The following is a 12,593-nucleotide window of genomic DNA, read 5'->3' on the forward strand; positions in this document are numbered from 1 at the left end:
GTGTTGCTAGCAAAATATACTGAAAGTATCAAAAGTAAAAGAGTCATTATGCCAGATGGAATGTTTTTATAGAATATTGTGTTACTCTGTTTTATCACCAATATATTTAAATGTTGTAGTTCATCAACTTGTAGACAATTTTAGATGGTACTATATTAGTAATAAAGTACTGAATCATATACTGTGGTGGAATGTAACTAAGTATATTTACTCAAGTACTGTACTGAAGTTCAAATTCGAGGTACTTTATTTGAGTATATCCATTTAATATAACTTTATACTTTTACTTCACTACATTTTGAGGCAAATGTTTTACTTTTTTTATTTAGCTACTAGCTTTAGTTACTTTTAGTGGTGAAATGTAACTAAATAAATGTACTCAAGTACTGTACTTAAGTACAATTTTGAGGTACTTGTACTTTACTTAAGTATTTCCATTTTAAGAATATGTATACTTTTACTCCACTACGTTTAGATGACAGCTTTAGTTACTTTCACATCAAGATTTAACATAACAAAACATGATACATTTAAAATGATTAGCTTTTTTTAAATTATATAAATTAAACTTCCTAACAGTATATTAAGTAGGTAAAATGAGCCCTATCTATCAAAATGAAAACGCTGCTTGCACAAATGCAACAATAACTAGGACTGCAAGCAGTACTGAACGGGCCCTCGCAGTACACGTGTGTCGGGGCATGCTGCCGTCGGGGTGTCTGCGTTACAGGGGCCAGTCTATACAACCCCTATGAATTTCGTTGCCTTAAGTGTTATAGTGGGTTAATAAAATAAATAGAAAAAAAATAAAAAATAAAAAATAAAAAATAAAAATAAATAAAGAATAAAAAATAAAAAATTAAAAAATTAAAATAATTAAAAGAGAAAAGAAAAGAAAAGAAAAGAAAAGAAAGAAAGAAAGAAAGAAAGAAAGAAAGAAAGAAAGAAAGAAAGAAAGAAAGAAAGAAAGAAAGAAAGAAAGAAAAATAAATGTAAAAAAAAAAAGTAAAGAAGTAAAAAAGACAGTGGTGGAAGAAGTGTTCAGATCCTTTACTTCAGTAAAAGTACTAATACCACACTGAAATGACTCCACTCAGCTCATTTTAACTACCTAATAAACTTTTAAGTGGTTTAATTTATAAAATGGGTAATCATTTTAAATGTATCATGTTTTTCATTTTAAATCTTGACCTGAAAAGTAACTAAAGCTGTCAGCTAAATGTAGAGGAATAAGAAGTACAATATATGTCTCAAAATGTAGTGGAGTAGAAGTATAAAGTTACATAAAATGTACATAAAAGTACCTCAAAATTTTACTTTAAGTCCAGTACTTGAGTAATTGTACATAGTTACTTTTTTATGAGGATTAAAGGGATAGTTTGTGCATTATTATACAAAACTTTGTACAATTATTGTCAATGCCCTCCTGAGGATAACCCTTTAAGGTTTTGTTGATCGGCCCCTAGGTGGCACTGTGGTGGCAGTCTAATTTCATATTTGGTACCGTGGCCACACTATAACACTTAAGGCAATGAAATTCATAGGGGTGGTATAGACTGGCCCCTGTAACGCACACACCCCGACGGCAACCTCTCATTGAAAAATAAAAACTCAGTCAACCAAATAGTAAAGTGGTCTAGCAGACTGATTGGTGAGCCACAGCTCAACGTGGAGACCTTGTACACAAAACAATTACAGCGCATTACTGGTTCAATTTTAAATGACAGTTCCCATCCATTGCACACAATGTTTCAGAGTTTCAGCTCCTCCCCTCTGGGCGTAGGTTTACAATCCCTAGGTGTAGAACAAAAAGACACAAAAACAGTTTTGTCCCTGCTAATCTTTGCACAGGTGTCTATTTATTGTTGCTTTTATGTATGCTTTTACTATTTCTATATATACATTTTAACCTTTATCTACGTTTTTTACAGCCAAAACAAGTTTTATTTTATTTTGCTGTTTTATTTTGTTTATTTTTCTGTCTTCTTTTTTTTTTGCTATTCGTATTTAGTTCACATCAATATCTAAATATAGTCTGGACCTCTAAGAACTTTTAATAATTTTTAATTTAATTTTTTATTTAACTTGCCATTTCTCAACTCCCACTGTCTTAAGTTGAATGATGTGTGATATGTGCCTCTTTTGTGTGCGTGTATGAGGACTCTATTTGTACCCAGAGGTAGATTTTGTTTGCAGTATGAAGTAAATAACATAGATAAAAAAATAAAAAACATGATAATGATAATGAATTTAATTGCCTTAAGTCTTATGGTCTGGGCACAGTGCCAAATATTAAATTAGACTGCCGCCAGAGCGCCACCTAGGGGCCGATCAATAAAACCTTCACGGGTTATCCTCAGGAGGGCATTGACAATAAGTATACCAAGTTTGGTGTTAATCCGACCAACCGATTTGGAGATAAAATACTTCAATTTAAAGAGCGCCACCTAGTGGTCATTGGCCAAATTTTGCACAGAGCCTCAGGGGCTCATGGGGAAGTAGGATCTTGAGTTTCATGTCATTCAGACACACCAATGTGGAGATATGCAACACTTTGTGTTTTGTGTTTAAAATAGCGCCACCTGCAGGAAGTTGTTATTTAATAACTTGAGTATTCTTTGGGTTATCAAAATTATTTTAATAACTTTTTGTTATGAGGGTTCATAGATGCTGTGTGCAAAGTTTGGTGCAAAACGATGAAATTGCCTAGGAGGAGTTCGAAAAAGTATGTTTACCACATTTTGCAAATTTGCGGGGAAAAAACTTGATGCGAAAAAGGGCGTGGTCGATATCACGAGATTCAGCACAACTCAGTGAACACGTGGATATAAGGTTTTTGAATGTGCGATAAAGTATGTGGGAGTTATTAGCCAAAACGCACTTTCCTTTATTATAGCGCCACCTAGTGGTGGAAATTCAGGATGACAATTGATTGTAACATTTTTCGGCAGGTGTGACTTATATTTAAAGTTTCATGAGGCTTGGGGTATGTTCAGGCAGTGAAAAATGCGATCATTTGGGAAGAAGAAGGAAAAAAATCATTCGAAATACAATAGGGACCTCGCAGGTTGTTGCCTGCTCGGCCCTAATAATCATAATCTAATAATATATTTAGAATATATAAAGCAATCTGAGTGGGTCCATTCTGCATAATGCATACTTTTAATTTTGATACTTTAAGTAGGCCTATATTTTGATGCTGATACTATTGTACTTTTACTTCAGTAAGTTTTTAATGCTTTTTTTACTCGTAGTGGAGTAATTCTGCAGTGTGTTATTCGTACTTTTACTAAAGTAAGAGATCTGAACACTTTTTCCACCACTGATCATGTAATAAATTAAAAAAGGTATTGTTATTGTTATAGATATTATTATTAAGCAACGGTTTTGGTTGCGCAATCTTGCTCTTGAACACCTAAGTGAAACGCGACGTCGCAAAGTAATTACGTCAGGAATTGGCGACTTCACGCCTGCGTACTGCAGATCCAGCGCTGATGCAAGAAATTTTCGGCGCAGCATTGTGGGGCTGATCGAGGGACAAAAAGTAGCCAGATTTCAGTCACTTTTCTGTCCGCAAACATGTCAGGAGACGAGGTGAGTCTTCTCAGCTTATCCGCTGTTTAGTCCGCGTCGGTGTTTGGACTTGTTGGGTGACACCGGGTGATTTATAAGGTCGGATGGGTGTTGAGGACTTTGGGCCTTGGCACTGCTGCTCCCCTCCCTGTCCGCACCAGCTCTCACATGGCTGCAGCCGAGCTAGCAACTGCCCGACCAGCTAAAATGACACGAATATAGACAGTACGCCATTATATCACGATCTATCACATCGTGTGGTTCATTACATCCCCATTTGGGTTATGAATCCGCCCTGTCACAGCTGCTGGAGAACTCACATTGAAAGGCTGAAGGTAGCGAGCTAGCTAGCGGTTAGCTGGCCGGTAGCTGACGCTGAGCTGCGGCGCTAACGGTCGATGTTCTCCAGCAGAAACACAAAGCTGCTTTAACGGCAGCAACCAAAACTCAGCTCTCGAACGGAAAATCCCTCAGTGTGATGCTGGTCAGCATTATCAAAAAATTACAATATCACAAAATATTGTCACACTCTTAAAATAATCGCCTATGTCATTTTTTATGTCCATTGGCTTTTTTTTGCCTAAATCATCTCCTCATGACGCCGGCCACCTATGGTAAAATCGCCTACATCCTCAGTTGATCAGATCATGTGATTTTACCCCTTTAAGATCATCACTTCTCTGACAATTTGCCACATTCATAGGCATCAGATAAGAACCCAGCAAAAAAGAGCTAGATGGAGATTGTTTAGTTATCAATTTAGTTTATCAGTGTTTTATTGTTCACTCTAATATTGGTAACACTTTACTCTAAGGTGTCTACATAAGAGTGACATGAGCGTGTCAAAAACATGACATGGGATGTGTCATGAACATTAATGACACATTGAAGTAACATTAATGCTCATGATACTTGTCATTGTAATGTTTCTGACAGGCTTGTGTGACTCTTATGTAGACACCTTCAAAATAAAGTGCTACCATATCTTGCTTAAGTCACAAAGGCATGTTCAAAAAAAATTATTTATTTCTCCTAAATTACATAATTTACACACAGTCTTATTACTATGCCAATAGCCATCCTTTGTTACATCCTTTTGAGTGAAACGATCAATAAATGTCATATGTTACACTTTTGGTGAAGTTTTTTGTGTTTCCTGCAAAACTTGAAAAATGAGTTAGGCGATTATTTTAACAGGGTGACGAACTGTTACTTACCTTTCCAGATTTCATCTTTGTATGTGTCGTACATGTGTTTTGAGTGTAAATCCATTCCAGTTGATTTGTGCAATTCCTAAAGTTTGCTATGTGGCACACCTGAGAAGACAAAGCTCTTATCGTGAAACAATTTAAAAACCAGAAACCTATCTAACTTTAAGATGAAGGATTTAATACATTCCCTAGGGTGGGCATGGACAGGCTTGCATTAGCTGCTAACACATTAGCTTAGATAGACATTAGACAATGGCATGTTCAAAAAATTGCCTAAGTCATTTATTTCTCTGCCTGTTATTACTATGCCAGTAGTCATCCTTTGTTACATCCTTTTTGAGTGAAATGATCAATAAATGGCACATGTTACACTTTTGGTGAAGTTTTTTGTGTTTCCTGCAAAACTTGAAAAAATGAGTTGGGCGATTATTTTAACAGGGTGACGATATATTTTTTCTGTCTTGTCTATACGCTTTAAATCGATTTATAATTGGTAGCATGATCTGAGATGACCGTTGGTTTATGAAAACAGACTCTGGAGATTTCTCTTAACTGACGTCATCCTTTGTAGCTAGAGCTTGTGTATCTGACAAACCAAAGAAAATATATTTTACCATGATATACAGTCATGGAAAAAAATATTAGACCACCCTTTTTTTCTTCAATTTCTTGTTCATTTTAGTGCCTGGTACAACTAAAAGTACATTTGTTTGGACAAACATAATGATAACAACTAAAATAGCGCATAATAGTTTATTTTAAGAGCTGATATCCAGCCATTTTCCATGTTATTTTTTAATAATGATTTTGGTTGTTATCAAGAAAACCATGGAAAATGGCTGGATATCAGCTCTTAAAATAAACTCTTATGAGCTATTTTAGTTATCATTATATTTGTCCGAACAAATGTACTTTTAGTTGTACCAGGCATTACAATGAACAAGAAATTATTGAAGAAAAAGGGAGGTCTAATAATTATTTCCATGACTGTACTATGTAATTTTATAGTTTCCTTGTGATAGACTATGAAGGGACTTTCACAGGCTGTCATTCAGCTGTAACACAGCATTTTAGAAAAGTAGCTGAGTTAACAAAAGCCTTTATGACTAGGAAGAGTATTGCAATATTTCATATCAAGTCTTGTATTAAAAAACCTTTATGAATACAATATATCGATTTTATTTTATGGCTACTGTTTGTTGTGGGGACATTGATTGTTTTCTTTTTTGATTAATCTATTATTTTCCTGATCAATTGTTTACTCCTACTATGCCAGAAAATTGTGAACATCACAATTCCCCAGATTCCAAGTTGACATCTTCAGATTTCTTGTTTTGTCCAACAAACTGCCCAAAACCAATAAAACAATATTTGTCCTACTTAATAGTCTGCAACCAGATGAACTAAAACTTGACATTGGAGCTGCAACTTATGATTATTTTGAGTATTTATTATTCTGATGATTTACGAAACGTCTGTATAATATGTCCATCCCAGTGTCTCAAAGCCCAAGGTAATCTCTTGTTTTGTCAGTCCAAACCCCAAAGGTATTCAGTGAAATATGAAACGACAAAAGCAGGAAATCTTGCTAATTGAGAGGCTAAAAACAACCTTTTCTGTTATTTGAAAAAAAGGAAAATATACTAAAACTATTAACTGATTATCAAAATACTGGCAATGGTATAAAAGTGATAATTCACAAAACATATATTCCTCATGGGGGATGGCCTTCCCCTCTGCCTCGTCTGGTATTTATTTAAAATATCAGGACACATTGTCCTGTAACCAATAATGATCACAGTGAGACACGCTAAATTAATTGTATCTGCTGGGTCACAGCAGATCATTTTCAAAGACATGTTAAGAAAAACAAAGTTCTAAGACATTAAATGTCTCCCGAAACACAAATACCAATAATAACAGAAGTGGAAGCTAGAAAAGATTTAACTAGCTCAGCAATTGTTTCAACAACAAATTATTTCCCAAAAGGGTAAAGGTTGGTTATAAACTTTTCATAGTTGTAAAACTTCATTTTCTCTTTTTCTTTTCTCTACCTCAGATGATTTTCGATCCCAACATGACCAAGAAGAAGAAGAAGAAGAAGAAGCCCTTCATGCTGGATGAAGAAGGAGGCGAGGGAGTGGGAGGAGAAGAGGCTAAAGAGGTGGAGGCGAAGGAGGCCGAACCAGAGACCGGAGATGACAAAGACATGGATCTAGATGAAGATGAGGGCAGGAAGAAAGGTCAGAATGAAGGATCTCGCATTTTACACTTCCTGCCAGTTAAATTAATGATGCATGGTCGGTTGGAATTGAGTTTGTTTTGTCTTCTCTAGAGCCGTCCGATGACTTGAACGACTTGAACTTCTTCAACCAGAAGAAAAAGAAGAAAAAACCCAAGAAAGTATTTGATAATGATGTTGAGGAGGGATTAAAGGTCAGTCACTGTTAAACCAAAACCAATTCTTCTTGTTTCTCCTCATCACCTGTATTCTGCATATTTCTGTTTGCTTCCATCCTCTTTATCTTTGATCAGTATTAGGCCCCCAGGCACATTTGTTCAAACTTTCAATAATAAAATATTCAAAATGTCATGAGTATAATCATAAATTTGATGCTCCTGACTCATAGTCGTTTGGATGTTGCTCTGCTGTAAAGTAGCTGTTAGTATTGAAATCCTCAAATTACTTGACTGGCTTAAGTGATGCTCTTAACTTCTGATTGGCTCAGGCTATAATATATCCGCCCCACCCTCAGCTCTCGCTCCATCTCTGCTGTCTTTATTTCTCTGTCTGCTTCTACGTGTGTGTCTGCTCGTCTCTTTCTCTCTCACAATCAGCAGCGGTACAAGGCTATTTCTGAAAGATCTAGATGGAGCTATCGTTGCAGAATGCGAGCTCCATGGTGCAGCGTTTAGGGCCCAAAAGGAAGCAGACACCAAAACATAGTGGCATAGTTTTACTTTGTTTATTCAGCTTAGGTAACTTGCTTATACTAGTGAGGAAAACCCCAGTTTTTGTTTTTATAACTTAATAACAGATAGTTTAATAACTTATAACCATTTTTGCCAGTTCCACAATATTTTCATGTTTTACAGTTTTTATTTTGAAATTCTCTGATTTAGTCCGTGGTTTCTGCATCACGGAAAACACGTAGCCCTATATTTCACATCAGCGCATCTTCTTCACTTCTACCATCACTTTCCCATCACTCTCCTTTTTCTTGTCTTTGTCACATTCACACGGCTACTTCTCAACATTTCCTCGCTAAATGTTACTTGTCATTGGTTCCGGAATCAGGAGCTGAAAATTGAAGGAGAGCAGACAGAGGTGCTGGAGGAGGACAACCTGGACCTGATGCTTCCTCAAAAAAAGAAGAAGCCAAAGAAAGTGGACTTTGATGAGGGAGAGACACTGGAGAAGGATGATGGTGAGAATAAAGTCACCTCAGGTTTAAATCAGACAACTAAAGGAACACGTGTCTGTATTAACATGTTTGTATGATGTGTTACCAGCATTGGAGGATGATGAGGGGAAGAACAACGATGGAATCTCATTCAGCTCCTCCACAGGACCGGCCTGGGCTGGCACTGAAAGAGACTACACATATGATGAGGTAGGGTAGCTGTAAACCTACACACACACACACACACACGCAGGCACAAGCATAATACAGATCCAATTAAACGGCTTGAGGATTTCATTATAATTGAAGTCCAGTGTGAATAAGTAAAAAATAATGAAATCTTACAAGTAATTAAGACAGAAAAATTTAATTTCACATTGATTACAATGTAAATTTTGGTTAAATCTTTTTGGCTATTCAGAATTCAGCTGTCTTTTATAAAAAAACTGTTCTGCAAAGTGCTTAGGTGCATCTCAATAACATTACATTACAACACATTATATAGATCCATTACACACAGAATTAAACATTTCATGTCTTAATTAATTTAATTTCTTCTCATAATGATTATGGCTTACATATAATGAAGACTTAAAAGTCAGTGTCTAAAAAAAATTTAATTACAAAAGACCAATTTTAAGTTAAAGTTTTTAAGTTAATTTTAAGTATGTTTAATCTGGATATGTTGGCGTCTGAAAAGTATGTCCATCTATATGCACTCAATACTTGGTTGGGGCTATTTGACTTGAACTACTGGAAATTTACTTTTCCGTGATATTCTAATTTATTGAGATGCACCTGTACATACAGACACTGCAAATTTATTAAAACCTCATAAGAATTATGTTTAAAATTTACAACTATCTTGTGGCTTTGCTGATGGATGTAATTATCGTTAAAGTACGGTCAGGTAAAACTCTAAACATCAATTAAAAATAGGGGAAAACCCTGAAAAAGAGTGCTTCCTGTAACTGCAGAACTCACCTGAGAATCATTACGTTTTAAAGGTTTATTTTATTATAAAAGTCCAGTGACCATTATCTGTACATTCATGGCCACATTGAAAACGACAACTGCTTATCGTTTATTCGACATTCTATTCATTGTGTCAATTTGCCTAAATGTAAACAATACAGGGGCTCAAGCTGTAAACCTCAGCTAACACACTGACTTCATGGCAACATTATGCTTCTTATTTACATCCAATAAAACCCCCAAATGATGGAATCATGATAATTATTATCCACACAATAGAGCTAAGACAAAGAATAAGAGGAGAAACCAAGTCCATCAATTTGAGGATTTCATGTTTTACCTTTAACTCTCTGACTTTTATTTTTCTGGAATATTGACACTTTCCTCTAATCATTCATATTCAGGCATATTGAATACCTGTGGACATATAGACAAAGGTCAACATTTTTAACAACAGTTGGCGTAACTCTTTGTGCTTTCTCCATCTTAGCTCCTGAACCGAGTCTTCAACATCATGAGAGAGAAGAACCCGGACATGGTGGCCGGAGAGAAGAGGAAGTTCGTGATGAAGCCTCCTCAGGTGGTCCGAGTGGGAACCAAGAAAACCTCCTTCGTCAACTTCACAGACATCTGCAAACTGTGAGCCTCCCACTTTACCACACCTGTACACCTCTCACACGGTTTAAAGCGTTCTCTACAAAATGTCCTTTCATGTTCTCCATCACAGGTTGCATCGTCAGCCTAAACATCTCCTCGCTTTCCTGTTGGCTGAGCTTGGAACAAGGTAAGGTTTTGTGTTTACAATCATTATATTCATGAATATACAGTAATTTTGATTCAATTAAAAACTTTAGTTACTAAAATGTGCATTGTTATAAGATGTTGATTTGTGTCGTTTTTTTCCTGTTCACAGTGGTTCCATAGATGGAAATAACCAGCTTGTGATCAAAGGCAGATTTCAACAGAAACAAATAGAAAATGTGTTGAGAAGATATATCAGTAAGTAGAACTTAAACCTAGTAAATGGCTATTAATTATAGTAATTACACATCCAGTTTGCCTCTTTTCAAAACAATGCTATGTTTTTTTAAGTCCCTTTTCCACCATACTCACTCAGTATTCAGCTGTGGTTTCTGAATTGAATACATAAATTATTTATCCAATTTACAAAGAAAGGTCCCTTGCAACCACGACCTACTCCTGTATTAAATCATTTTTACTTTGAGGACTGCATCTTCATAAAACTGTACCAATTAGCAAGACAATGTGGCATTTTAAGTTCGTATCTTGGATTTTTGGAGCTATATAGCTCTAGAGACCAAAACTGTTTTTGTACCAGGCTGTAAACACGTTTATTTCTGCTTGGGCATTTTAACATTGAGGTCTATGGGGACTGACTTACTTTCTGGACCATTCAAGGGAGTTTTTAGCACTTGAGGTAGCTTAATTTTTCTGCCCCGGAGATTTCCGCTTGATTTAATATCTAATTGAAAGGAATCATTATCTCATAAACGTTTTGAAAAGAAAAAAAAACATTTTTTCAACATGCTGTACAAGAACACCAAGAACAAACAACATCTGAAAGAACACAGTGAACTCTTGTTAGTGCTGCTGTGCTAATGACTGTCTTCTCACCCCCCGCAGAGGAATATGTGACGTGTCACACCTGCCGCTCCCCAGAGACCATCCTGCAGAAGGACACTCGCCTCTATTTCCTGCAGTGTGAAACGTGCCACTCCCGTTGCTCCGTCGCCAGCATCAAGACCGGCTTCCAGGCTGTGACGGGCAAGAGGGCGCAGCTCCGCGCCAAAGCCAACTAAAGACCACCGAAACCGGGCTCCCACCCCTCTTCTCTCGGCCTCCACGTTCCCTCAGAAGGGCCGAAGCCGGAGGTCGGACGCCCCCTTGATTTGCTAAAAGGACTCTATAAATCGAACTGCGGGAGGGTTTGGCTGTTGTTTAGTTGTGTCGTGGCCTAACCAGGCAGGGAGTGAGAGAGTATCTAAAGCTGACTGACGGGGTTCAGGCACCGTAAGCAGATGATGTGTACCGCACACACTGTTGGATGCGTTTGATTTGTTGTCTGGCTGATGAACCCGCCACCTCCTTGTTTTTTTTTCTCCCCATTTGCTGTGATTCTTGATTCCTGCAAGAAAACCCTGATTTAATATGGCTTCTTCATTCCTTCCTCCTCCCATTTTGCATACACCAGACATGAATGTTTCTTTGGATAAGGAAAACATTTCTCCATGCAACCAGCCACACTGTAGTTAGGCTAAGTTCATCTACAGCGACAGAGCCCTGTTGCTCTGGTAACTGTAGTCATGTGGCCCATGTGGTCACCTATTTACTCTTGAATTCCACATTGCTTAAACTCAAGATTGTGTTCCTGTTTCTGGTCTGGTCTTAAATCAGAAAAACGGACAGTCCAGAATTTCCTCCTCCAGCTTATCAAAGATAGAAATCAAAATCACTGGGCTTGAGTTTGTCACTGGAACTAGTCTGTGATAGGCTCCCAACACAGATTTTGTTTGGATCATCTTATAGCAGGAAATGACCACAAGGTCAGACAACGAGGGTTTGATAAAGGGGAGAGCACATTCTCACAGAAGACTTTAATAAAAAATAGATTTGTGAGACAGACAGAAATTATACAGTGTGTTTGAGTGCTTTTGTGGCATTGATGAGTGTACATTCTTCCTTTTGACTGACTTCTGAAGGTCAGCACATTTTACCAAACATTAAAGATTTGATGTGAAAATGATTACGATGAATTGCCTCCCCTTAAAAAGAGGTCAGTCTTCTCGAACAGATCTTTATTAGTAAGTGAGATTCAAGAAATTTACATCACAAGCTAGCCAGGATATGAAGAGTTTCAGCCCGGTGACACTGGAAACTACATGATAAACATGATATTGGTTCTATTCCTGTTGAAGGATATGGATATAAAGGTCTGGTTGGATCATTTTAAAACCTGGTTTTTACAAAAATAAACATTCTACTCTCTCTCTCCATTACTGCTCTCTCTCTGTGCTTACATCCATGTTGCAACAATGTGTTTTATACAGATTTTCTTTTTTAAATGATATGCCTCTTAAAGTTTTTTTTCTATAAAAATCTAACCATAGTGACTAGAGACAGTTTGTTCTTTGAGGTGAATCACTGATTACCCAGCAGCAGGGTTTGATCCTCATTTGCTGCCATTACTTTTGGCCAAAAATTGTTTCTCGCAAATAATTCATTTATATAGCGGTGCTAGAGACAAATGGAAAAAAAAAAGTTCAATATGAATTCTGCTAAATGCTAATATTGTGTAGATGTTGAAAATTAATATATACATATTTTGGATTGTACTTTACTGAACCAGATTTTAATATACAAAGCAATATGATAATAAAATGTTTTTAACCCAAGGCCAACATTAAATGAA

At 36.6% G+C, this 12,593-nt stretch overlaps 1 protein-coding gene across 1 annotated transcript; it reads left to right on the forward strand.

The window, feature by feature from the left end:
- Positions 1-3,435: 3,435 nt before the first annotated feature.
- eif2s2 (eukaryotic translation initiation factor 2, subunit 2 beta) lies at positions 3,436-12,177 on the forward strand. Its single transcript, XM_059333839.1, has 9 exons — positions 3,436-3,594; positions 6,844-7,027; positions 7,120-7,220; positions 8,083-8,212; positions 8,298-8,398; positions 9,654-9,802; positions 9,891-9,947; positions 10,077-10,162; positions 10,808-12,177. The coding sequence occupies exons 1-9, from the start codon at positions 3,580-3,582 to the stop codon at positions 10,981-10,983; spliced, it is 999 nt and encodes a 332-aa protein (XP_059189822.1). The 5' UTR covers positions 3,436-3,579; the 3' UTR covers positions 10,984-12,177.
- Positions 12,178-12,593: the final 416 nt, after the last annotated feature.

This window comes from Centropristis striata, chromosome 5, assembly GCF_030273125.1.
Source record: "Centropristis striata isolate RG_2023a ecotype Rhode Island chromosome 5, C.striata_1.0, whole genome shotgun sequence".
Classification (NCBI taxonomy): domain Eukaryota; kingdom Metazoa; phylum Chordata; class Actinopteri; order Perciformes; family Serranidae; genus Centropristis; species Centropristis striata.

What these genes read in the sequence shown, in the direction of transcription:
- eif2s2 (XM_059333839.1), top strand. An exon ending in TTGGCTGAGCTTGGAACAAG is followed by an intron (nt 9,948 to 10,076) that starts GTAAGGTTTTGT and finishes TCCTGTTCACAG; the next exon opens with TGGTTCCATAGATGGAAATA. An exon ending in TGTGTTGAGAAGATATATCA is followed by an intron (nt 10,163 to 10,807) that starts GTAAGTAGAACT and finishes CACCCCCCGCAG; the next exon opens with AGGAATATGTGACGTGTCAC.